At 41.5% G+C, this 26,545-nt stretch overlaps 1 protein-coding gene across 1 annotated transcript; it reads left to right on the plus strand.

The window, feature by feature from the left end:
• Nucleotides 1–10,491: 10,491 nt before the first annotated feature.
• On the plus strand, nt 10,492–26,075 carry DLL4 (delta like canonical Notch ligand 4). Its single transcript, XM_081940491.1, has 11 exons — nt 10,492–10,917; nt 11,023–11,286; nt 11,655–11,712; nt 13,308–13,577; nt 15,588–15,648; nt 15,786–15,916; nt 18,273–18,442; nt 19,723–19,942; nt 20,812–21,532; nt 23,558–23,666; nt 24,285–26,075. The coding sequence occupies exons 1-11, from the start codon at nt 10,864–10,866 to the stop codon at nt 24,288–24,290; spliced, it is 2,064 nt and encodes a 687-aa protein (XP_081796617.1). The 5' UTR covers nt 10,492–10,863; the 3' UTR covers nt 24,291–26,075.
• The last annotated feature ends 470 nt before the right edge of the window (nt 26,076–26,545 follow it).

Genomic DNA, 26,545 nt, shown 5'->3' on the forward strand with positions numbered 1-26,545 from the left:
TGGGCCCAGGCTCCGTTCGCCCAGCCTTAGCTGACCCTTCTGGTAAAACGGGAGTAACCTTTTCCCTCGGGGGTCAAATTCCTGCGGGAGCAGCACGGACGGTAAGTCTCGTTGGGGAGGTTATTTCCCGACCCGAGCGAGGATTGTGCGGAAGGTCGGAATCCCATCGAAACGCCGAGCTTGGTCGGATTGCCGTTTTCCTCATTTTGCGACTCGAGAACCCCTCAGACACGTGACGGCTTTCCACCAAAACTTTCGTGTCTTCCGGCGCTGCGATACTCTGGAGGTTTCTTGGGCTCTCGGTCTTGCCCTGCCCACCCTCCCTCCGTCCGTCGGAGCTCCATTCAAACCCAGCCCCGTTCCAACTCCGGCGCCCCACAACGCCCGACCTAAAGTCCGCGCCACGTGCTGCGCCCGAGCCATGGAAGAGCTGGCTCGGCTCCTGGGCGAAAGGCAGGCCTGGCGGACCTGCAGCAGGTGTCTTTTGTGCACTCGCCGGCCCTGGATGCTGCGACTGCGGGTGTCTGGAGGCCGCCGGGCTGGGCCTCCCTGTCCCAGTTGGCACGTGGCGGCGCGCTTGGCTGGCTCGTGGCAGCTCCCCTGGAGCAGATGAGGCACGCGCCAACCTCATTACAATGAGAATGGAGCCATGTGGCAGCAACAGTTTGCAAATCTCCCCTCCTCCTGTGCAGATCAGGAAATATTTCCAAGCACTTGGCTCCCAAATCGACCACGTTTAACACCCCTCGGCGCCCTCTCTCCCAAAAGCGAGCGGGGGCGGGGGGCGGACATAGGAGCGGGTAGGAAAGAAAAACAAGCCGGAGATCGCGCCTGGCTTAATTTTCCCCCGTTTCGCAGAAATGAAGGTTGCTGAATTAAAGACGGGGCGGGGGGAGTTAAGAGAAAGATTTACTTTTGTGGTCGGTCTTGCTGTTTTAAACTGCGGGGTGGGAAATGTTATGCAGCCTCAGAAACTCGCGTGAGTATCATGCAGGAAATAATTCAGAAGCAATTAGCCTGACACTGCCGTTCTTTCCATTTTCCCACCCTGGTGCTTCCAGATGTGTTCACTATAATTCCCATTAGCCCCAAATGAGGAGAAGGCATAGAGCGGGCTGCTACTTTGGGATCGCGAATCTGGATGGTAGGGTACTAGTCTGAGAGAGGGTTCCTCCAGCTACAGCAACCTCAAGACTTTTGCAAAGGATTTTCCTTCCCCTTGTTTACCTTGACACCAGATCACCCTGGCAACCCCAGAGGTCCTCCAGAGCTGGTTTTACCTTTACAGCTAAAGCCTAGCCCTAGGACATATTCTGGAAATCCACTATTTTTTCCTACTTAAGCCATCAGGGACCTTTCACAGCATCAATGGGGGGAAGGGGGATCCATACCATTTCTTCATCCTTTGGAGGTGCAATTCTTGGCCAGAAGGTTGTTTGTTTACCAAATTTAGACACAGTCCATCTCACTATCTGGGCAATGTACCGATACCGATATGGTACAAACCATACCACAGACTAGTCCCTGAATGAATCCTGATGCCTAGCTTGGATGAAGTGTTTGGTGAGTAGCACATTTTAAATAGAGACTAGAGATCAGAATCTGGGTAACCTAGTGTATGGCAAAAGACTTTTTTTTAGTTGACCTAGCAAAGATTGGTGGTGCTTTGAACCACTACATGAGGAGAGGGCTCAAGCCTATAAATATTTCAAAGGATGCAGGGAAATATGAAGCTGGATTAATAAACAGAGCCAAGAAACCTTAATCACCATTCCCTGACACAGCATTCAGGTAGAACTTGCTCCCCTTCCTCCTTTTTTTGAATTTGTTCTTGTGCTGAGAAGAATTATTTCTCTAAAGAAATAATCCCTTAATTCTCTCTCAAAATAATTCGGCTATTCACACATTAGTGGGTTTTTTACTGTAAACGCCAATATGTAGTATATTCATACTTCAGTATTTATTACATATACATTACAAATGCCAGTAGGAAATAGATTGTTTTGAGAGTGGGTGGACAGGTGGAGACACCTTTTTTCCAAAAAGAAGCAATTCCAAAAAAATGTTCACATGCTTCCTTGTAGTTTTTTATGCATTGCACAAAAAACAAAACCTTTGTTTATTACATACCTTCAATTAGGAAAATTATCAAGTTTGGGACATAAAATAGAAAATAAAGCTACGATCTAACTAAAGATCACTTAAAACAGAACTAGAATTAGAATGAAAGAAAAAGATTATCTGGATTAACAGCCCATGACAGCTTTGCCTGTTTTTATGCCACCTACAACCAGTAGTAAAGGAGCTGGTTACCTTGTTAGCCCAGTACAGCTAATATAAAGGGTAATACAGGAAGGCTTTATATGGAGGCAGCCCCAGTGATGAGTTCATGGGTCAGGAAGTAGCTGAAAGTAGAGTTTGGCATTGCAGTCACTGATTCTGTGTCTCAACAATGGTCCTAATTGCTTTTGATCTTCAAATTAGAGATGCATGGTACATAATGTCATGCAGTGATTCAAAACATCAACTTAAATGTAAGCCAAAACAGAAGCTGATCCAACTGGGATGTGGGATCTAGAATGAATGAATGAGTCTCCTCTTGCTTAGAATAGAGAAACTACAAACAATGGCAACAAAAAAATGAAGTGAACTTTGCCGATTTAACAGATTTGCCTGACAGGATCAGTTCTGATTTAGGGTTTAAGAGTAACATTTGTTTATACTATTGTTTAAAAAATAAAATAAAGGCATTTCCTTGATCATGGTCAGAAAACATTTGCAGGCAAATTTGACTGTTCTGTGGAAGATGAATCCTACCAAATTTCAGAAAAAGCCACTGTGGATCTTTTTTTAAAATTATAAGAATGTTTTCAGTGGGAGTTGGGTGGAAGCTTTACTTAAGCCTCACATTGTTTGCATTCCTAATAGCACTATATATTTTGTGGGACTATTGCTTTATTTTTAAAAAGATATCTCAAATTATAGGCATTATTTGGGAGAATGAAATGGAAATATCTGCACACACTACCAAACCCTTTAAAATACACTCTCCCACTTGAGAAGCTGCTGCTACCAAAACACAGAATCAGTTACAGCTGGGAAAGGCATATGACTCTGTATCCCTCCTGTAGACACTTCCATTGAAGAGCTTTTATGAATCATCGCCTGCAATTAGAAGATAGACCAGTCAGTCACTCCTTATCTCTGCCTTTTTCCTAATTTATTTTCCATGTATAAAAAGTGAAAGTAAGGAGGGATATGACTTTTTTTTGGAAGCTCTCCAAAGTGCTAGTTCACACTCAAGGCTTTGTCATTCAGTTGTGATGGAAGTTGGTTGCTTCATGCTTTACACTATTTGCTTGTTTTCCAGAATATCATCCAATTTGGCATGAGAGTTGTCTGATTCCAGTGTTTATCTTTACTCAACCCAATACATCTGCTCATTGCATTAAGGCCCTGGCATTCATAAGCTTCCCTCTACCCTCAGTTTTGGGAGAGTTATTTATTTTTATTTTACTTTTTGCATTTCTGAATCAACCGTCTCCTTCAAAGAAGGACTCTGGATGGTGTACAATAAAATTGTAAAATTAACTTCACATTTTGCTGGAAGAACTATATGTCATTGCTGGAGTATGCTACACTCCTGTCCACGAAGGGATGGGAGAGCAGGTTGGGGCATAGTTGTGCTTTAAGGCCAGGTGTATGATGAAACTGAGATGATTGCCTCAGGCAGAAGAAGCAAGACATTGCAATGTTTTCTTCTGTTGGGTGACAAGTGTTTTAGACAACTGAAGGACAAAGCTTTATGAGAGCCTCTGCCTCTGGTATAGATGAGATTGTTGTCCCATCACTAGCCTTAGCTACTAGGCCAAGTAATTACTATATGTGAGATGAGAGGGGGAAGAAGGGGACAGTAAAAGATTTGTATTTTAGATTATTGCATGGGTTTTGATTATGATTTGAACAAACCAATGTGGACATAAGATGCTAATTTAAAAAATCATAAGGGTCAACACAAAGTGTATATTCTGTCCTAGAAGGTTTTTTTTTTGTCAGATTGTATTGTACCATCTTGCAGTTGAGTAAAACTCTTAAATCCTTTGAAGCTGACCCTAAGTATCCTATGTTTAATTTTCAGTGAAAAGTTCATATGAGTTATGTTACTCTCTTTAGCCTTATTCCAAACCATGCCCTATTGTTTCAGTTCTTAGTTAATTGTCTTATGTTTCCACCTATTATAGCAGTAGAAGAGGCCTACATATGGGCTCTTCTAACTATAGAGAGCTGATGTTGTGTTTCTAATACAGCAACTTCCTTTGCCATATGGCAGCTTAGAAATCAGGAATATCCCAGATTTGCTGCTCTGTTGTTAAAGGAGGCCTTAGCCAAAAGATCACAGGTATGGTGAAGTTTATTTATTTAGGCTTGTTGGAATTAAGCATTAACATAGCAATGGACCTAAATTCATAGTGTACATAAAACACTGGAAAAAGTATAGAAATTCAGTTACCAGCATGCAATAATTTAAATCTGCTCAGTAAAGTTTATAGAAAGTTCTTTGTCCTTATCATCAATATCTTTTCAGTTTTCATGATTTTGCATAAACTAGTTAAACCAACTTATAAAATTCAGTAAGTTTAACATGATATATTATTCCATAGAAGTTATAAGTGGGGATATATTACTACATAGCTTTGGTTCTATGTATGCTTACGTAGGAGAATACTCCATATAAAGGGGATTTGTTTTGCAGAGAAAACACTTACTTTGGTTCTCATAAAAGATTTAGACAAATAACCATATTCAAATTAACTTATTTTGGACACATTATGCAAAGATCTAGTTATCTGAAAGAGGCTCTAATGTTGGGAAGGGTGAAAGCAAAGAGAAGAAGAAAACTACCAGCAGCATGGTAGATGGGGTCCAGTTACAGTGGTAATGAAAGCCCTGTTGGGACAGCAGAAAATAAGATTAGAAACCAACCCTCATAGAGAATATCTATCTAGTTGCTAAGAATCAATGCTGACTTGATAACACATACTTAATCCACCAATCAAGAGATTTAGATCATTATTTGTCCTCTTCCTAATATTAAGGCCTTGATCTGCAGTTACTGGTTGCAGTCACTGCAGTCTGTGAAGGTAAGTCTTCACCTATTTGGCATCTGTGTTGAAGTACAATTCTTGTATTAACTCTTGTTCTTCCCATTCATCCTGGCTTGAGTAAATTGGGTTCTGTTTTAAGGGGCACCAATACACGTGAAAGGCATAAGGCTGTGAAAAGCTGGATTTTCTTATATTTGGACAGCTTTGAATATCTAACGCTGCAGTGATGTATAGTAAATATGGTAGCTTGCATTCAGTTGAAATCAGGGGTCCTAATATATAAAAATGGTCTTGATTAATGTAAGTTCCATTAATTTCAGTAGGAAACAAATGTCTGTTCTGCCATGGAATTATTAAAATTCAATAAATTTAATGATTGTGAGATTGCAGCCTGTATCAGCCATTAAATCTTTCAGTTGAGAGTAAAATAAACAATGTTAAAATAAAACAACTAGCCATTTCTAACTATGTAGTTTTTAGGCCAGTCCTATTTCTTTTAATAGTTATTTGATGCTCATTTCATAGAGTGAGTTAGGATACTAATGATTTCTTGGAATATTTTGGGTTCTTAGCACTGGCACTGCCAACAGTTAAAAGGACATGCAAACACTTATGTAGAACCATTAACTATGGAGAGTATTGCTTTCTTACAATTCCTAAAATATTTCTTAGGATATCAAATTCATTATTAAATTTTGGGATATATTTTAAGTACTAAATCCCTGTCAAAATTTTACAAAACTAGGCGTAATAGAATGCAATAGGCAGGATGACAGAAACAGGCAAACTTAATCCAAAGGAAACATTCCTCAAATAAAAGATTCTAAAGGAATGCTCAGTACTGGATTTCCTCTTTATTCACTTCTATCCTAGTCTAGTCAATCATGGTGCTCCAAACTCTTTTAAAATTAAGATTGCTACTATCATGTGCTCAGGTGCAAATCCAATAAAACCCCACAATGTTGAGTGGACACATACAAAGGTAAGTCAGGGGTTGCAGTGTTTAGGATAGCAACAAATCAAATATTCATTTTTTTCAAAGAAGTGTGATAATTGTGATTTTGCTAATGGAGCACATATTTAAAGAAATTTGTATAAAATAAAAGAAAAAAGCAGGGCAAAAAACTGTTCTCTCACTGAAAGGAATGTCTTAAAATTGTGTTATAGATACATAATCCAGGAGCAGAGAAATCCTTTTCTATCCCCCCACTTCAGAATGGTTGTTTATTTGCAAATATGTATATATTTGCAAATATAACCTACATTTAAATGTTATCGGTCTCTTAAAATTCTCTGGCCATTGTGTATATTTATTTAATTAAATATAATTAATTACTTACAATACAATCCAATAGCAGAGTTGGAAGGGACCTTGGAGGTCTTCTAGTCCAACCCCCTGCGTAGGCAGGAAACCCTATACCGTTCCAGACAAATGGCTATCCAACATCTTAAAGACTTCCAGTGTTGGGGCATTCACAACTTCTGGAGGAAATCTGTTCCACTGATTAATTGTTCTAACTGTCAGGAAATTTCTCCTCAGTTCTAAGTTGCTTCTCTCCCTGATTAGTTTCCACCCATTGCTGCTTGTTCTACTGTCAGGTGCCTTGGAGAATAGTTTGACTCCCTCTTCTTTGTGGCAACCCCTGAGATATTGGAACAATGCTATCATGTCTCCTCTAGTCCTTCTTTTCATTAAACTAGACATACTCAGTTCCTGCAACCGTTCTTCATATGTTTTAGCCTCCAGACCCCTAATCATCTTTGTTGCTCTTTTCTGCACTCTTTCCAGAGTCTCCACGTCTTTTCTAAATCGTGGTGACCAGAACTGAATGCAGTATTCCAAGTGTGGCCTTACCAAGGCATTGTAAAGTGGTATTAACACTTCACATGATCTTGATTCTATCCTGTTTATGTAGCCTAGAACTGTGTAGGTTTTTTTGGCAGCTGCTGCACACTGCTGGCTCATATTTAAATGGTTGTCCACTAGGACTCCAAGATCCCTCTCACAGTTACTACAGTTGATTAGTACCACCTCTACTGTACCTGTGCATTTCGTTTTTCTTGCCTAAATGTAGAACCTTACTCTTAAATGTACACAATGGCCAAACTGTTATAGAATTGTGGATGCAGAATCAGAAGTACCTGGTGACTACAGAGCGACCTTGGATTCTGACAAAGCAGCAAAACGGCTGAAGCTACAGTACATGGTGCTTCCCATATGGTTGATGACAAACATTCAGGTAAAGAGACAGAAATGCGGAGAGTCCTGCAAACTGGCTGCGACGTCTCAGATCCGGGAGCTGCTCCGTGTGGCATTTCTAATCTCTTTTTCTGTCTTTTTTCTTCTTCGCAAACACAAAACAGATGGTCCATTCTGCTCCTTGTTTATTATTTTACTGCAGCCGCTTTAATAGCTACAATCACAACAATATATGGCCGCGACTTTCAAGAAGATTTTCACATCTGCCTACTACTACCAGGAAGAGGAGGGATGCGCGTGCTGTTCCCCACGAGTCATTCTGGGGCAGGGGGGGGAGGGAGAAAACTAAGCGAAGAGGGGGCCCCAAAAGAAAAAGCCACTGCGATCCCAGGAGCGAACGGAGAAGGGGAGGGTTTACTTTTAGGAGGGCGGAGTCGGGCGCTGCCCACTCCATAATGTTTTCCATCGAGGACGCGCGGGAAGCGTTGCAAGCGACAGGTGAAAAGAAATCCTATCCGCGGGACCTGGTTGCAGGTTGGAAGGAGGTTTGGCCGAGCCGCGCGCGAAAAGGAGCTCCGGCTGTAACCTACATTAGCCCGAGAGAATAGAGCGAGTCCATATGGTAGATGCTGCCTGTAGATGTGCTCGGCGATGCCCTTGCTCCTGTTCCTGCTCCCGCATGCCGCCCAGCTTGTGCCAGATGGCGCCTGGGCCAAGTGGCCGCGCGAGGTGGCTCTGGTTAGCCTAATAAACCTCCGAGACAAGTCAAAAATCAAAACACACACATACTAACATCTGTTAGAGACCATCGTGCCCAGCTAGCCTTTCAATCACGAATTAAAGAGCCCCACCGCCCTTCTGTTCCCTTAGGCTAGAAACTCATTACCATTTATCAGCACTGATGCTATCTGGCCTCTCGTTTTATTTAGTGCTGGAGCTCTTCGCATCAGTTTTGACAGTTGAGGAGGAGGAGGAAGAGGGGGAAGGAGGCTAGCAAAGCAACAGCGGTTCTCTGCCTGCCATACGCCGCATGACACCCCACCCCCCCACCCCCATTTCCACAGGCCTTTACTCCTTTCCAGCTCCTTCTCCTCTAGAAGGCGGCTCCTATATTGTCAATGGTTTTCCTCCGAGGACGTCGGCAAAGGCTTTCTAGGCAGCCCCCAGGTGTTTTTTTAAAAACCCGCGATCGGATCAAGCGCGTGTGCCGCATTTTTCGTATCTTTCCCCTCCGCCTTCCCTTTCCCCACCTTTCCCCCTCGAGCCCCACACCTTTGCTCTTCCGTCCCAAAGGCAAGGTCGCTTGGCCAGGAATTCTCAAACATAATTGGAAGGAACAGAGGGGGAGGTGTTAGATAAAGTGGTTGCCCCAAGCGTTTAAAGATAAAGGAGGCCACGTACTCAGTGGACCGGGGGAAATCCCTGCCTTACGGGGAATCCTTGCAAAGCGTGGTCCTGCCTGCGTTGGATTATAATGCTTTTTGTTGTTTATTAAATGTATATGCCGCCCATCTCATTCTGCAAAGCGACTCATTTGGCAGACGTTCAGCAGTTCATAGACAAGGCTTTTTTAAAAAAAATCCCTTCAGAGTCGCCTAAGATCCGACAGAAAATTAACAACATTTCAGGGGAGTGATTCCTCCTCCTAACAGCAGCCATCTGGCTTGCCCAAATTTTACCCTTCCCGGGTGTCCACATAGCCAGTATTTCGCCCTTGGTTCTCCCAGGGGTTGCGGTGCCATCATTCCGTGCCAAAGTTGCCAGGCTCCGCTCTTAAGACTGGGGGTCTCCCTGCTGAAGGCAGGCGTCCAACCTCCCCCGTTTGTGTTTGCTCGACTCGAAATAGAAAAGGCTTATTCTCTCAAGGTTGTTTGCCAATCAGCTATAGAAGCTAAAGAAAGAATGCGCCAACTGGTTATTTCACTTATTTTTTAACTAGGAAGGGCCCGGTGAACCTTCTGAACTGGGGCTTGCAGAAAGGTGACAAAACCTCATTATCATACAGCTGAAGGCTTATCTTCTCTCTTCCCCACCCCCTTCCCTATTTAACAACAAGCTGAAATAAAAGCCACATGAAAGGCCTTCTCTGTGCTTGGCTTTAATGAGGGACACGCGACTCAACAATAAGCACACATTGCAGGCAGACCAAGGGGCTTTACTGGCAGACAGCAGCCTGCAGCCAGGAGACGGGCTGAGCCTCCCAGGTCGGTTTCGCACGAGCCAAAGGGAGGGCTCCGGGCTCAGCCCCATCCTGTTGTTTTCACCCAGGAGAGCGGTGGCGGGGATGCTGCTGCCTCCTAGGGCGGGCGCCCATCCATGGCTTCTTCACTCCCCAGGAAGCCAAGCCATCGGATTTCACCTGCTCTCTCTCTCTCTCTCTCTTTTCCCTAATTGTCGCGGGCTGTGAGAAATGAGCTTCCCACGCCAGGGAAGGTGGCTTTGGAAGCGGCAGTGAATTCCCTCCGCCCGCCTCTCCCGCAAACGCTTCCGAAGCGCTGTCAAGCGCTCGCAGGACAAGCCTCGCTTCGTTTGCCAATTCCCATCCGGAGAGGAGAACGCGCAGTTGTAGAGCTCCTTTCGCCCCCAGCAGCGTCGGGCTGCTCAGAGTAGGGAGCCCCGCAGGAGTTCGGCCAATACGTGCAGGGCAGGTAGGCGTCTTCCTCGCACAATGGTCGAGGGAGCGAAAGCCGCCAATAAGCCGTCCTTTCAGTTTCTCAGGAACCAGCTTAGTCTCTCCTAGCAGGGCTGTGTGGGCGCGGGCGCTGCACCTACAGGTAGAGACGCACCTATCTTGTGGAACTACACTATAGTTCCAAATGTATCCACTTTCGCGGGAAACGGAACGGGAATAGGCAAGACCTCATTAACCCATGCTTTCCCCCCCTCCCATCTCTGCCCTTGGCCGTCTTCCCTCCCCCCCCCCCCCCTGAGTAGCCAGCCTCAAGAGGAGCAAGCCCACGAAGGCTGGGGCTGGCGAATGACCAAGCTGGGTTCCTCGGGGGGCGAGTCTACGGGCCGCCCCCGAGGCATTCTGGATCTGCGAGCTCCAGGCCACACTTGACTCCAATTCCAGAAAGATGAAAAGTGGGAGGGATCTCCGGAGTCTGACTGGCAGTTTACATAATGAGCTTGCACAGCTATATATGCAGCTGAAAGGAAGCGAGTTGCCTACTTGCTGAGCGAGCGCGGCGAGGCCGGGAAAGAGGAGCTACCGGTACCAGCACGCCGCGGCCCCGGGGACCCCACCGCCTCGCCTCTTGCACGCCTCTGGAGTGTATCGAAAGGCGGCAGTCGCAGATATTTCCCCCACCCCCTCCCGCACCTGGCTTCAAGAGCTGGATTATACCGGAGTGCCCTCCTCTGCGAAGTTTGGGGCGTGTTCGTAAGGGAGAGACGCTGCTGCACGGGGTGCAACCTGCGGCCGACGACTTTGGGGCCGAGGCCAGAGTCGCATCCCTGCAAGCCCCCGAGGAATACAAGGCGAGGACGCCAAGTCCGGTCCAACCAGAGCAGCAGGAGAAGGTGGACGTCGTGGGCTCCCGAGAGCAGCCGAGAAGGATGGCCGCCTTGCGTCTCTTGGGCTTTGCGCTGGCTCTGGCGCTCCCGCTGCAGGTAATGGCCCAGCCGGCGGAGAAGCCGGGGGGGCGCGAAAGCTCGGCCGGCTGGGAAAAGCTCTGACCGGGCTCTTTTGTGTGTCTCTCTCTCCTCTTTGTGCAGCGGGTCTGCGGCTCCGGCGTCTTCCAGCTGGAGCTGCGCGAGTTCGTCAACGGGCAGGGTTTCCTGGCCAGCGGAGAGCCGTGCGGGGTCGGCTGCAGGACATTCTTTCGCGTGTGCTTGAAACACTTTCAGGCGGTTATCTCCCCGGGCGCCTGTACCTTCGGCAGCCTCACCACCCCGGTGCTGGGCACCAACTCTTTCGCCATCAAAGAGACCGAGAGTTTCGGCAGTCCCATCAAGTTGCCGTTTAACTTTACCTGGCCGGTGAGAGCTCACCTCCAAGAGACCTGGAACGGGGGAGGAGGGAGAAAGCAGCTAAAGGGGGGGGGGCTGCTCGGTTGGCCGAGAGGCAAAGGCTGCGGTTCTTGCCTTCGCTCCGCGTCCTGCCCAAAAACTGCCGTCGCGTGTTGCAAAAGCATGGAGACATGCGTGGGTTGTTTAAGTCGAGCGAAATGTAAAAATAGCATTGGCAGCGCGCATCCCGGGGCTGTGGAGGGATAGCGAGAGAGAGATGACCGGCAGTTAGAGAGCTTGCAAATGGTTAGCGGCGGTTGGGTTCCCGAAGCCCTACAAGCCTCTTTTCTATCCCCTCCGTTCGCCGCTTTCTCTCACTGCTTCTTTTCGTCCCACAGGGAACTTTCTCGCTGATTATTGAAGCCTGGCATGCCCCTGAAGGTTATTATCCAACAGGTGAATACTGTCTCTCGGCGGTCGCTAGGGGGAGGCCGTGTGCTGCCTTACTTTACTGCATATTTAAAATAATTCCCAGAAAAATAGTTAAAAAATTTTTTGGGTATTGTTCCAAAACAGCTGTCACCAAAGCTAAATAAGTACATCTGAGTGCACATAGAATTTTAGGATATCGTTTTGGTGCTTGCTTTAATTTGCAAGCCAGAGCTGTGTGTTCCCTGCATCTTGATCGGTTTTGCTTTGATTTTTGTCCTCGACTTAATCTCCACACAATTGTGTTTCCTCCCGTTTATTTTTGGCGTGGGAAAGAAAGGAGCTCTTTGGTGAGAAAACGACAAGGCTGCCAAGAAGTCCTGACTGCCTTTTCCTGTATTTTACACCTTTTTCAAATTCCGCCCTTTGGAAAAGGAATAATGGCTTTGGGATGTTTTTCTGACATAAAGGAAAAGGATATTTCAACAGCAGCACAGCTTTTATTTTGAAAGCGTCTCCGAGAAAAGTGGATACTAAAGGCAATTTAAAATACTGGCTTTATTTTTTTAAAAAAAATAGGGACTCTTTATTCCTTTCTCTAAAATAACTGCAACCAAGTAGCTGAGTCCTACATATTTCAAGAATTTTATACATTTCTGTGTGAAGAAATGTTATTTTACAGACTTATTGCCTGAACTATAAAGTGTTTCCCCATCCTTGGAATGTAATTACAATTGGTAGCATTTCCCCACAACTGCTAGGGATAAATTGGTTAATTCTTTTTATTTGGAAATTACAAGGACTTCATTTTAAATTACATTAGATATTTCATTTGGAAAACTTTTTTTAACAAACAAAGCACGAAGGCATCAACTGATGCAGCATGTTGCATAAAATCTGGGCAGACATTAGGGGAGTGTTACAGATGACCCTGGAGAAGGCATACAAGGGGAAGTATAATTGGGAAACAGTTTTAATAAATTAAAACAATGTGTTAGCAGAGAGCATTGTCAGGATGATGTAATGTGACTAAGACTGTCCCACCATATGTTGTTCATCAAGGGAAAAGACAAAAGGAACTGTAGCCAACATGGGTTGGCATTGGCATTGCTAATGGCAGTTCACTGTCTTCTAGTGGAAGGATGCAGGGCAAGCTAGATTTCAACACTGCTTCACACACACCCCTTCCCAGCTCTTGAAGCATGCACTCTGTTTAATGGCAGAGCAGCTCTACTATACTAGTAAACTATACTAGTAAAGCAGGTCCCGGAGCCATTGGTTGCCTTATGGGGGAATTCTGAGGGGAATTGTCACTTGTAACTTACTGGAAGAGATGCTATAACTCACTTCGACAGGGAGAAGTTAAGCGAGAGAAGCAACTCTCAGCGTGGAGAATGTAGGGATAATTTTCTCTTGTATTGCTTGCCTGTGATGCAGCCGGTAAAGATACTCCAGGTCGGATGTCCTTCTATAGGGATCAGTGTGGGAGAAATGTCGAGGACTTTGGAACAATTGGTTACAAGTAAAAGAATATCGATGGAAAGCAGCGTCTCCTGGAAAGGGAGAGCGCACTAGTTGCCTATAGAGGGCATAAAGGCCTAACCCGGCAGTATCCTTCGCAGGCTCTGAGACCCCAGCTCGGAAATGGCTCATCAGCCAAATGGCGATCCAGCGCTCGCTGGCGGTGGGCGAGGACTGGTCCCAAGACGAGCAGAGCAACCAGCGCGCCAAACTCAGCTACTCCTACCGAGTGATCTGCAACGAGCACTACTACGGCGACAACTGCTCTCGTTTCTGCAAGAGTCGGGACGACCTCTTCGGACACTACCTTTGCCAACTTGATGGCAGCCCCGTCTGCATGGCGGGCTGGACTGGAAACTACTGTACGGAGGGTGAGTAACTTTCCGCTCTCCAGCTTGCGGGCGAGTAGCAGGCGGGAAGCGCCAGGCGAGGAGGAAGAGCTCCCCCTGGTGCCTGCGCGCGCCTATAACGCCGCCGCCGGCGCGTGCAGAGGGCGGAGGGCGCGCGCCTTGCGGGAGGGGGAGGGGGAGAAAAGCGCGGCGCCTGCTGTGGGTCGCGAGGGAAGCGCGCGCACGGGAGGGACTTTCACTCTGACCGTTATGGAGGTTGGAAGGATGGCTGTGGACATTCTCAGCCATCCAGGTCATAATTGTCTCGAAGGTGCTTTTTCGAAAGGCAACTGGACTTGTTTTATTTTTTCCTTGAGGAAGAAGCAGCCATCTGTCAGAAATGGTATAGGCCTATAGGGTCTCCTGCTTGGGGAGGGGGGTTGGACTAGATGACCTACAAGGTCCCTTCCAACTCTGTTAACCTGTTTAATCTGTTTAAAGGAAACTTTTGGCTGCTTATCCAAGAAGCTCCATCAGCTGTGATGGTGGAGGATGGAAGGATAGGTACTGGAAGGATGGTACCTATCCTTCCATCTATTGCCTAAATGTTGAGTCCATATAAGTCTACAGGTAGTCGTCAACTTATGACCACAATTGAGCCCAGAATTTCTATTGTTAGGTGAGACATTGGTTAAGTGAATTTTGCCCCATTTCACAGCCTTTCTTGCCATGGTTGTTAAGTGAATCACTGCAATTGTTAACTTAGTTAACACAGTTGTTAAGTGAATCTGGCTTCCCCATTGATTTTGCTTGTCAGAAGGTCCCAAAAGTTGATCACATGCCCTTTGGGACACAGCAATGGTCATAAATATGAACCAGTTGCCAAGTGTTTGGATTTTGATCACATGATTACGGGATGCTGCAAAGGTTGTAACTGAAAAATGGTCATAAGTCACATTTCTAGGTGCTGTTGTAACTTTGAACAGTCACTAAACAAATTGTAAGTCGACTTACGAGGTAGTCCTCGAGGACTTATGGTCTAAGTGCTAAGTCCATATAAGTCTAAGTGCTTATTGCTATTGCTATCCCCCACCATCACAACTGATGAAGCGTCTTGGATGAGAAGTGAAACTTTTTTTCTTCCTCAATGAAAAAACAGTCCAGTTGCCTTTTGAAAAAAACACTTTTGAGTGGCTTGAAGGAGTTTCATTGGGGATAAGGAGGTATTTGGATTCAGCCATGTAGGATGTTCTATTATGTTGCAGTTAACACTGTTGATATTTGCTAAATATTCCCAACCAAGAAAACAGCTTTACAATAGGAAAAGACTAGTAGTTGTACTTTGGGCATTTTTGCTTTGATTGCTAAAAACATTTAGAGCTAAAGTCTAAGTGGGCAGTCCTGTTCTCACCAGTCCTCTAAAGCTAGTGGCTGTGCTGCTGTTGCTGAAATGTTATACTTTACAACCAGGTTCTACTTAGCTGGGTTGAGGAAATCAAGTCTGTGTTTGTTGTGAAAACAATATGGTCTCGGGGCTAAAAGAAATCTATATTTACTAGCAATATGGGTGCTGTGTTTTTTGAAGATATCTTTACCGAAAAATCAAATGCAGTGTAGGATTGACAATTTGTATTTAAATGTGCAGTTTTATGTGGAACAAATCTGTTTGGGAGCTCTGTGGTCACGGACATAATTTTGAGCACAGCATAGTAATATTCCAGGAACAAAGAAGCTTCTTGGATGAAAAGTGAACCATTTTTAAGAGGAAAAAACATAATAAAATCCAGCTGCCTTTTGAGAAGCACCTTTGGGAGTTCCATTTTAGGGCAAAACACAGCAAACCCCCCCCCCCACTTTTTCCCCAAGGATAAAACTACAAATCATACCCTTACTCACCTACTGACTTGTCAGAGTTGTTATAAAAATGAAAAGGGGGGGAGGACAAATTATATTGCATTCATAAGGAAAATAACAGAATACAGATTAAATAGATCTTGAAATGCATTAAAGTCATCCTTGAATGAAGTTTTGAATCTTTTTTTTTTTTTGCAGCCATCTGTTTAGCTGGATGTTCAGAAAAAAGTGGATTTTGCAAAAACCCAGGACAATGCATGTAAGTATTAAACTTGAGAGCCAAAATTCAAGTAAAAGTCCCAATTTTCCCCCCTTCCACTTGTCATCATAAAACTTTGTCTTTCTTGGGACTAAATCTTGTTGCAGGTATCTTAAAACTTCTCAATTTCTTTCCAGTTGCCGTAATGGTTGGCGGGGCCGCTATTGTGATGAATGCATTCCTCATGTGGGCTGTCGTCATGGTACATGTACAAAACCAGGGAAATGCTTATGTGATGAAGGCTGGGGTGGCCTCTTCTGTGATCAAGGTTAGTGGATAAGAATTATGACAAGTGTTCCTCCTTCCATTTTTCTCTATTGAAATATTCCATGCTGATGCTGACTTGATTCTAAGCCATCTTAAATATTAATTAACCATTTGGGAACTGGGTGGAAAAAAAGAAGCACATCCAGTATTTCACTGGTGCATTGTTTAACATAGTCCCACAGAAAAATAGCTCAGAATATAGATAAAAGGAAGACAGACAGACAGACAGACACACACACACACACACACACACACAAACATACACGTATACATGCTAGAATTTTAAACAATAATACAGGACTCTTTAACAGGAGTCTTTAGCGGAGGGTAGAGAGCTGCATGAACCATAAACCCAGATGAAGGGGATATTCCTGCCACTACATGCAATAATCAAAGAGTGAGACATTGCCTAGAAGGAAGTGAATACAGAAGACAAAATGCTTTTGAGCTGGTAAAAGATGGAGAACAATACTTTTTTAACATGGAACAGGAAAACACACTAGAAGGAGTTGAGGATGATGTCATCCTCCAAACATGATTGGAGGGCATTTCTGTTCATGGTGGGACAATTTAATGGTGCAGAGGTGCCTCTAATCTTCATTCATATTAGTATACCCATTCTAACAAATTCTAAAGCAAGTTTGGTGATGCAGGGCTTTTTTTTCTTTCAGAAAAAACGTTGTAGGTCCCAGAAATTTCCTCCCTTTCTCACAACTAGAAATAAATTCCACTACTTTTTCTTCTAAGTATTTGGGTTGAGTTCTCTCTGCTAGACTTTCTTTAATTTCAGATACCATTCTTCCTTTTGTTCTGATACTGACAAGGACAATTTCAGTTCCTTGGCTTTCAAAACTTTTTTTTTTTTTTTTTGCAATGATCGATCCATACTGGTCTCAGATATTCTCTGTCACCCTTAATTCAGTTTGCCCTCTGAATCTGGTTAACTGGTACAATGATGCTATTTATTACTCCTTGTATCTGACTATTATATCTATAGCAAACATTTATGATTCATATAACACTAATTTTCTTCAGCATCTTCCTAAAGACTGAAAAAGTTATGCTTGTATGATCACCTAGAACAGATAATTTAGAGATGTAGTATGTTGCCTGAACTCTGAATTTGAGAGAAAATAAAGTGAATTGACCGAGCTATTATTTGTACTAAATAATTGTTTGAGAGCAATTTATAGTATGATTTGCAGGAATGAGCAAGACATGATCAAACTGCATTTGTTGTTTGCTCGTCCTAAAGACAAGGCTTGGTCCAATCTTTTTGAACTACCCAGAAATATACCCGGAAACATCAAGAAAAGTTTGTTCTGTTGAAGTATATATGTCCTCGTAAGTGATTTTTATGAGTCACATATTGTTGGCATTTAGGAGCCAATGTGGTGGTGTAGCTAAAGTGCTGGAGTAAAGTTAGGGAGACCCAGGTTCTAACTCTCCTTCAGGCATGGAAACCAAGGGGGTCATCTTAGTCCAGTAATTCCTTCTTGGTCCTAAACAACATCAGGCTTATGTGAAAAGTGACTAATACATTGCTAGCTTATGTGAGAAGTGACAATTATGCATTGATAGCTTCATTATGTGACTTAAGTGACTTATATTATGAAAAATAAGCAACCAATCAGACAACACTAAGAAGAAAATACAATGGTATTATTTTTAAATGAAATCTTTAAATTCCATTATTGCAAATCAGTCAAGACATACAGAAGTAAAGGATGGCTCCTGGTATGTTTATAATGTTTATATAATTTTTCTGGTTTCGGCTAGTTTTCAGAATTAAATCATACTTGGAGCTACGCAGACATTCATTCCCGATAGGTTGGCTTTGATTGTCCTCTTCTATTGTTAAGATTTGCTCCAGCAGATGGAATGCTGCTTGTCTGATTTCATTATTAAAGGCACCATCCAGATACCATTTCACCTTGGATATGCTAATTGCACTAATTGCTCTTTGTCTATTTCCTTGTCTCTTTATCTATTGGGATTTGATCTAGGGTAAAAGTAAAGACTTCAAAACAAGCTGTTCCTTGTGCTTGCTTGCTTTATGTACTTATTTACTTACTTATCATCACCTGGAAAATGTTTACATTTCTCTTGTCAGGGTCAAGAGTAAAAGAGTAAAAAGAACTGAAGTAATAACCTTGGACAAGTTTGTTTATTTTAGGCATTTTCTGTAGTCCCAGTAAACAGTAGTGAAGGCACATACAGCTAAGCAACAAACTTTCAGGCAAATATATTTTGGCCCAACTCATTATGTCTTGCTGTGTTTTTCATGTTTCATATTTTGGAATGTCTGGTCTATCTCATTGACTGATAGTTTTCTTTTGTGCTTTGTTTCTTGTTAGATCTGAATTATTGTACCCATCATAAACCTTGCCAAAATGGAGCCACTTGCATGAACACCGGTCAAGGAAGCTACACCTGTTCTTGCAAAGAGGGATTCACTGGCAAGGACTGCGACAGGAATATTAGCGAATGTGATAGCAGCCCCTGCAAAAATGGGGGCAGTTGCACAGTAAGGACAAATTATATGCTAATAGTTAATTTATGAAAGTAAAAATGGCATTATTATTATTTTATCCAGTTCCTTTTTCAAGGCTAGCAGGATGGCACACATGAAGTTATATTAATATATATCATAACAATATACTGTCAAATTGACATATCTCCCACAGCCACTGTGCTTGCCCTCAAGCCTATCCAATCCACTCATACAACCCCATTAATGTCTTCAATTTCTGGCTGCGAAGGATCTTCCAATGCTGTATGGAATATTCTCCATTTTGCAGAATTGGGCATTGGTTGTCACTTTTGCTGATGCTTTCCACATTTTCTTCATTTCCTCACCCGTTTTCTTTTGCGACAAGAGGGAAAAAATACAAATTGCCATTGTGCAGATAGTTCCAAGATGACTTCTAGAGAGAGGAAAATCCCAGAAGCCAGGAGATAGGATGAAATAGGAGTCCCTCCAACAGCCATTGCTTACCCCAAAGCTTCAGGCCATAGGCTTAGTGATGTGAACCATCTTGGGAGTTTCTTCCTAATTACTGGGGAAGGAAAACGGTAAAGAAATACTGTGGCCTGCAAAAAGTTTTGCAAATATAAATGATGCAAAAATGAGCGGCATTCTTGCTGTGTTACAGAAAGCCTTGGGAGCTGTACACACAACCACAGTTCCTATTACAACTATTTTCCTATTGTGCAGCTTAATAATAACTGAGGGAATAGTGACATCCCAACATTTGGATGATGTTATCTCCAATGATTTGTCTTTGAAAAGACAATAGAGATTATTTGGAGTATCCAATTTATTATTCTTACAGTATTCATTTAGAATATTTAATATTAGTTAAATACATAATCTACAGCAATCGTCAAGCGTAAACTGAGCATAAAAACATTTCTTTCCTAGAGTTTACATTGATAGAAATGTAGTGTTATGTACTTTCATGTAACATTAAGGTATCAATTTTTCTGATTTACAGAACTTTAGAATTTTTACCTTTACATTCACGGCAGAGGGCTTGCACACAATATCATGGACCCTTTATTGAATCACAATCAAATCTTAATATAAATAAAATACAATCAATTATTTTTCATAGGATTATGTGTGAATCAATGGAGTCATTAATAACTGATCTCTGGATCTCCATACCATTGTTAGGCAGTTATTTGTATACAATCTAGCTTCATCTATCTGAGTTTGTTTTGACTTAAATGCAAAAATATGTAGTCTGAAACAACTGGTATTTCATAGAATTTTATATATATATTGTTTGCTTACTCCTATAGGATTTAGGAAACGAATACAAATGTACATGTCTCCCAGGATATGATGGCATTAACTGTGAGCATACTACCTTGACTTGTCTTGAGTCTCCGTGTTTTAATGGTGGAACATGCCTGGAAAAAGAAAAAGGAACTAGCTATGAATGCCTTTGCCCCATGGGATTTATTGGATCCAATTGTGAGAAAAAAGTAGACAGATGCACCAACAATCCCTGCGCTAATGGTAAGCCGTAAGGAGAGGACTTAGTTTTTGAGAATGGTCAAGAAAGAACTTTAATTTGCTTCTGGTTTCATTTCTAGCACTCCAGTCTCTCTTCACTTTCATTTTCCTATTTTCATTCCTTATGAATTTTCTAGGTTGACAAAATGCTAATCCTTACCTTCCAGGATGTGTTTCAGATGTTTTTAATTAACAGATAATTAACAGGGGTAAATGAGTGGTTTGTAACTTTGTGTGCATATATACATATATATTCTCATTTTATTAAGCTATAGTAGCCATGTCAAGGAACAACTAAAACATGTAAAGGTTTTTTTAAGTGGATTTTTAAAAAATAAGCATGCCTTTAAATGAATCAGGTTGTTCATTCCTAATTCTACTCTCATTGAAGAAAGAACTTCAAGGAAAGAATAAAACATCCCTCAACTTTGAACTATATCATAGATCTTCCACTTATCCTACTTTCCCCTAAACGAAGTTTAACTCTCCAAAAAGTCCTTAGGCAATATAGTTACATCTTATGAGAGCCTTTGTTCACTTTAATTGTGTAGGATAAGAAGCAGGTTTAGTAACAGATTAGTGAAACCAATACAATATACACAGAACACCCAGAAGCGTCATAGAAGCAAATCTGTAGAACCAAATTATATGTGCACTGATATTTTGAAGGTTTTGTTTAAAAATGCAAAGTGGGGGAAAGATTTAAGACTATGGAACAGGAAGGGGATTCTGGTTTGTTTTAAATAGTTATTTCCAAAGTTGAGTTTATTCTAGCCTGGTGTTAGTTTATAGCTGGACATTCCTACTCTTTGCACTATTGTAATCATTGCAATGCTTTGTGAGATCTAAAAAGGCTTTTTCCCCTTCTGTAGATGGGCAGTGTTTTGTAATGGGCCAACAGCATGTATGTCGCTGCCGTCAAGGCTTCACTGGTCAGACGTGTGAGATACACATCAGCAGATGTTCAAGAAATCCCTGTTCCCATGGAGGATCATGTCAAGATCTTGATGCTGCTCGTGATTACAAATGTACTTGCTTGCCAGGCTTCACTGGCAGAAATTGTGAAATTAGAACTAGAGATGGTTGTTCTTCTGGACCATGCCAAAATGGGGGGACATGCTACATTGGGCTTTACAGTAAAAGCTTTACTTGCCACTGTCCCTCTGGCTTCCTGGGCATCCACTGTCAATTTGCAGTGGATCCTGTGACGAGCATCATTCCACCACTTCCTAAGCCAGTTCCCTGGGTGGCTATATCCATGGGAGTTGGGTTAGTAGCTCTCCTCATCCTGTGCTGCATGATAGCCATAGTTATCCGACAGATGCAGAGACACCCAGAGCAAAATTCAGAAACTATGAACAACGTGTCTGACTTCCAGAAGGAAAATCTCATCCCAGCTTCTCAGCTTAAAAACACCAATAAAAATAAAGACCTTGAAATTGATTGTGCACTGGAGAAATCAAACTACAAACTTAAAAACCATACATTGGATTATAACCTGGTGAAGGAACTGACAAATAGAGGAACTCAGGAAGATAAATACCATAAAAGTGAAAAGTGTATAGGAGAGAAATCAGCCTTCTGGTTATGCAGGTATGAAAATTTCCTTTAGAAGATGAATTTATATGCACTGTTAAAACTATGAAGAATAAAGATTGTGTTTTAGTGTAAAATTCTCAGAAAGTAGCAAATGTCGGAAAATATAGGTGAAAATGTGTCTCTTTGATATTTTAAATTTTTTGTATACTAATTAGTATAATAATTCTTCTTTATTACAAGAAAACTAATTGGCCCTGCTTTGAAAATACTTTTATTTTTCTAATTAGAACAAGAAATACTTCCAACATGAGAAAATATTCTATATAAGTTTGAATCTTATATATTGGTTTTTAAATACCATTTTATTGGTATTTTTTTCTCCATGTCCTCCTATCCTCTTCGTTTAAGCTAGTCTGGCATTACTATACTGTAGCCTATCTTAGGTTGGAAATGATACTGCTGTGAATAGGAATCATAGCAAACTAGAATAAAAATCAGGGATGATGTATTCAATTCACAAAAACCACTCCCCTCCCTGTCCTTCATTGCAAATAAGTGGCTGGACTTGATTTTATGATTGTTTTTATTATCAAAGTGAGTCATTGTGGTCCAGTAAATCATGTGATCATTAAGTGAATCATGTCATTAAGCTAATCCAGTATATCCACTTGGTATTTTTTGCTGTTTTCTACTGAAAAATGGCAAAAAACATTGCAAATCAAAGTCACATGATTGTGGGATCTTGCAATTGTTCATAAATATAACCTGAGTGCCAAGCACCCAAAATGTGAGTATAGTGATCACAGGGTTATGCACATCAATTGTAACTTTAAGGATGGGGTGTAAATAGCTTTTTTGAAGTCTATTATAACTTCAGTCATTAAGCCAACTACCATAAGTCAAAGACAACCTGCAAACCAAATACTGAAAACAAATTTGGTGAAATTCTATCCTCTTTTTAACACTGAAGTGATGTTAATCCATTTTCCAGTGTAATAATATGAACAATTTGAACAATAGTTTTTCTTACTATTGTGCTAGTCTCATCATTTTGATGTGTAGGTTTAAACAGAAGTTTTCCATATTACAAGAGTTCCTGAAGTCTACATTCTATGACATTACTCCTTCAAGAAATTCCTGTAATTTGTGCCAGGCTACAATATACACTATATTGCCAAAAGTATTCGCTCACCCATCCACATAATCAGAATCAGTTGTGAGTGAATACTTTTGGCAATATAGTGTATCACGTTTAGACAGTCTTTTTCAATTCAATTTCAATTTATTTGATTTGTTAGCTGCTCCCTCTCCACAAGGGACTCGGGGCGGCGTACAATAAATAGAAACACATATATATATTACATTACACGGAGGAGGTAACAACCATTACAATACATAAAAATAGAACAACCATTACAATATATAAAAATAGAAATTAAAATATCCCAGTTTAAAATTACTAATTTAAGAAGACTGTCAGGAGGAATAAGATGTAACTATGCTTGAGCCAGGCCAGATAATTGAAATAGGTGGGTCTTGAGTTTTGAACGGAAGGAGCGGAGATCGGAGGTAATCCTAATGTCGAGGGGGAGGTCATTCCAAAGGGCTGGGCCCCTCACAGAGAAGGCCCTACTCCTGGGTGTCGCCCTCTGGCATTGTTTAGTGGACGGCACCCGGAGAAGTCCCTCTCTGTGAGAGCGGATTGGTCGTAGGGATGTATGGGGCAGATTTTTTTTTGTTAAAAAAATCTGTTTTCCTTTCAATTAGTCCTTTGCAGTCACTTTTTTGTGTATGAAAGGTAAACTCAAGGATATTCAATGATGAGTACAGTTTCTCCTTATTCTAATTGAACTTGTGTTTTGAAAAGAGAAACAAGTTTTCTCAAGTGTGTCCAAGTTCACAGCTGTTGCTTTGTCAAATATAATGTGACAAAGAGGGGTGTTGATAGAAACCGTAAGTACAGAGATGAAAAAGAATAATCACAACTTTTCTACAATATCCTTTTTTCACGTCTTGCAATATAAAGCTTTGACATTGGTCCTGAATTTTCACCATGTATTTTATCTTATTTTTCAACAGTGAAAAGCCAGAATGTAGAATATCAGCAATATGCTCTCCAAGGGATTCAATGTACCAGTCTGTTTTTGTAATAACAGAAGAGCGGAATGAATGTATTATAGCTACAGAGGTATGTACATTGTCTACAGAAATGTGATCTTTGCTCTGAATAATGTTCAGAAACTTGACATTCAGAAAGAAAAGAGAGCAATGCAACCTGTGTTTTCAATGTAGACAGGCTTATTAAATACTGCTTATAATCATCCAAATAAATGATTCAACAAAATATTAAATTCAAAGTCTGATCATGGAATAATCAGACTTCCAAGCTCCTGGGTGGGATCCTGTAACTCATGAAAAGTTGGGGATGGTAATTGGGATCTTCAGAATGGCAAGGGATGTGACCCAAGAGGGGCCAGAGCAGAAAGAGGAAATTGGGGGAAACCAGGAAACCTTGTGTGATCAGAAATAACTCTGTTACACTACACCATCTTTGAATCTAAGGTTCTAAATCAGGTAGTAAGGGCACAATAATTCAACAAATTAAAGCATTGTCTATATATGACTTAACTTAAATAGTTACATGGGTAAAGGTTGAACTTACAAATCATAAAGAGCCTTCCCCTGCTACTAAAATAGTGCATTCAAACTATTTAAGTCAATGATTGCATTATATCTGTTATATTTAATTTTACTTTTGTATTGGATTAATTGAAATGTCTGTTTCTCTCTTCTATGTTTATGGCAGGTATAAGAGAGAAAGCTGCTCTGTTTGCACCTCAGTTCTAGAGATGCCACGAAGTGGACATTCCTACTACATTGTTTACAATTCAAAATTGGATTGGACTTGGTTTTTTTTTAATTATATGCAATTTGCTGCTCTCAGGAGGAGGAGTGGATGAAAGTGGGTGAACTGGACAGACTGTGAATTTAAAAGATGCAATATACCTTTTTGCCCCCTGTTTCCTTATTTTGAAGTCTAATAGGAGGAATGTAACTGACTACTAGCAGGGGAGAGACAAAGATGTCTCTTAGTAGCCTTTGAAACGACATGCCAGTTGCTCATGGACAGCTGTATGACTTTCCAGTCAGACTTTCTTGGAAGGTGCCTGTCAGCATAAAGGCCCTTGACATTGTCACAGAATGAATCATCATGTGAGAAGAATGAAGAAACATATTTTTCTATGCAGAAAAAAGGATACAGAATAATGTCACCCATGTTTTTTTTTTTCTGGATTTGGAAGTGCCTAAAAGCGTGTCTGAGAATCTAGAGAGCCCAAATCAAGACCCATCAGCCTTTCCCCCTCCAGCACCCAAGCAGTATTGTCCAGGAGTGGCTATCAGCCACTCCTGTTGCTCCTGTATTTAACCCCTCCTTTTCCCACTCCCCATTTATTACTTACAACGTAAGGAACATGGCTACTGAAGTTGCATTTTGCCTCCTTGGATACTGCTTTGGTGAACTGAGCAGTAACTGGGATTTGTTCTTTTTGTGAATCACAGAATTATGTCCCCAGACATAATCTGACCTGAGAGAGAATGATGACTTTTCTCTTTCATAAAAGGAAACTGAAGCCCGGGGCTCCCTGAAAGCCTTATAAGTGCGTTTAAAATCAATCAGCTGTTTTCATGACCTTTGCACTACTAGTCACTATAAACAGAAGTGTGTTTTTCTGTGTTACATGAATCTGGAAGATTGCACCATTACTTTTTTTTACAGCCAGGCAAGTGTTTATGATCCTGCCTTTCTATTACTTGCTGCAGAAACTCCCACGCTAATTGAGTTGGATTTTTTTTCTAAACACCTGACAAAGAGTAAGCTACAAAGGGGACTTTAGTGGCGGTGGGGAAAGCCATTATGTGGCAAGTGGGGACTATAAAGTCCTTAGTTTGCTCTGTTTCTTTCTTTCTTCACTTTGCTACAAAGGAATATCCTTAAGTTTTTGAATCCAAAGGAGCAGTTCTGAACTGGAAATTCAGAATTGACATAGACTCTCTTGTACATTTACAGCAATAATAATAGACATTTCAGATAGGAAGTGCTGTTCATAGCGATAAACAAGTACTGTGGGAAAGAGAATATGGCGGAAGCAGAGAGAGGAAGCAAATTTTCATTCAAGGAAGTTGGGATCGTGTTTTCTGTGGTGGAAGAGCAATGTTCCTGACCTTGAAAATCCCAGGCTGGATTAATCCATCTCCAGCCTTGAACTGTGCAATCAAATTCTTGCTTGGCATGTTCACTACTGACATTTTGGTCTGACCATACAAGGCCATTGTGAAGAGGAGCTTCAGAAATCAATAATATGGTTTATATTAGTGTCTGTCTGTAGTTTATTTTGAAGCCTAGCATTTCAATAATTTAAAGTAAAAATCGGAAGCACTGAACTTTCTACATTTTGTAACATTATTTTGTATATAATGTATATTTATAATCAGAAACAGAAGTGTAAATATGTTTATTGCATATGTCATGTTTTTATGTGATGACAAAGTTTGAATTTTATTTTTTTTTCAAATAATGAAGATACCTTCTTGCTACTGCAAACTTTTAGTGTGGTTTCTTGTGTTATAATTTGGATTCATGACCTTGTAGGGTTTACAGGATCACTCACAGCAAAGCTGGTCAGATAATAGAAATTTATTATTGGTAATATTAGTATTTCAGTAAATGAACTCAATATGTGATTTGAGTTATGGAATATCCCATTTGATATAAAGTTTAACCTGTAAACATAATAGATTAAAAAAGCAATCTCAAACAATATGAATAAAATCTTCCCATATATAGTTTTTGCTAGAAATAGTAACAGGAAAAGTCTCCAAGTCAGTAATAAAAATACACCTCAAATTTATATTCTATTAACAAATGCAAGTTATTTAACTGATTTTCTTGCTTTTCTCTACTGTAATTGGAATCCATGGTGTACTTGTGTTAACATATATTCTGAAATAGATTTAATATAGGGAAACAAGTAACAGTCATTTGTATAAGAATAAGAAACATAACAT

This window comes from Natrix helvetica (genome assembly GCF_964273705.1).
Source record: "Natrix helvetica genome assembly, chromosome: 1".
Taxonomy (NCBI): Eukaryota; Metazoa; Chordata; class Lepidosauria; order Squamata; family Natricidae; genus Natrix; species Natrix helvetica.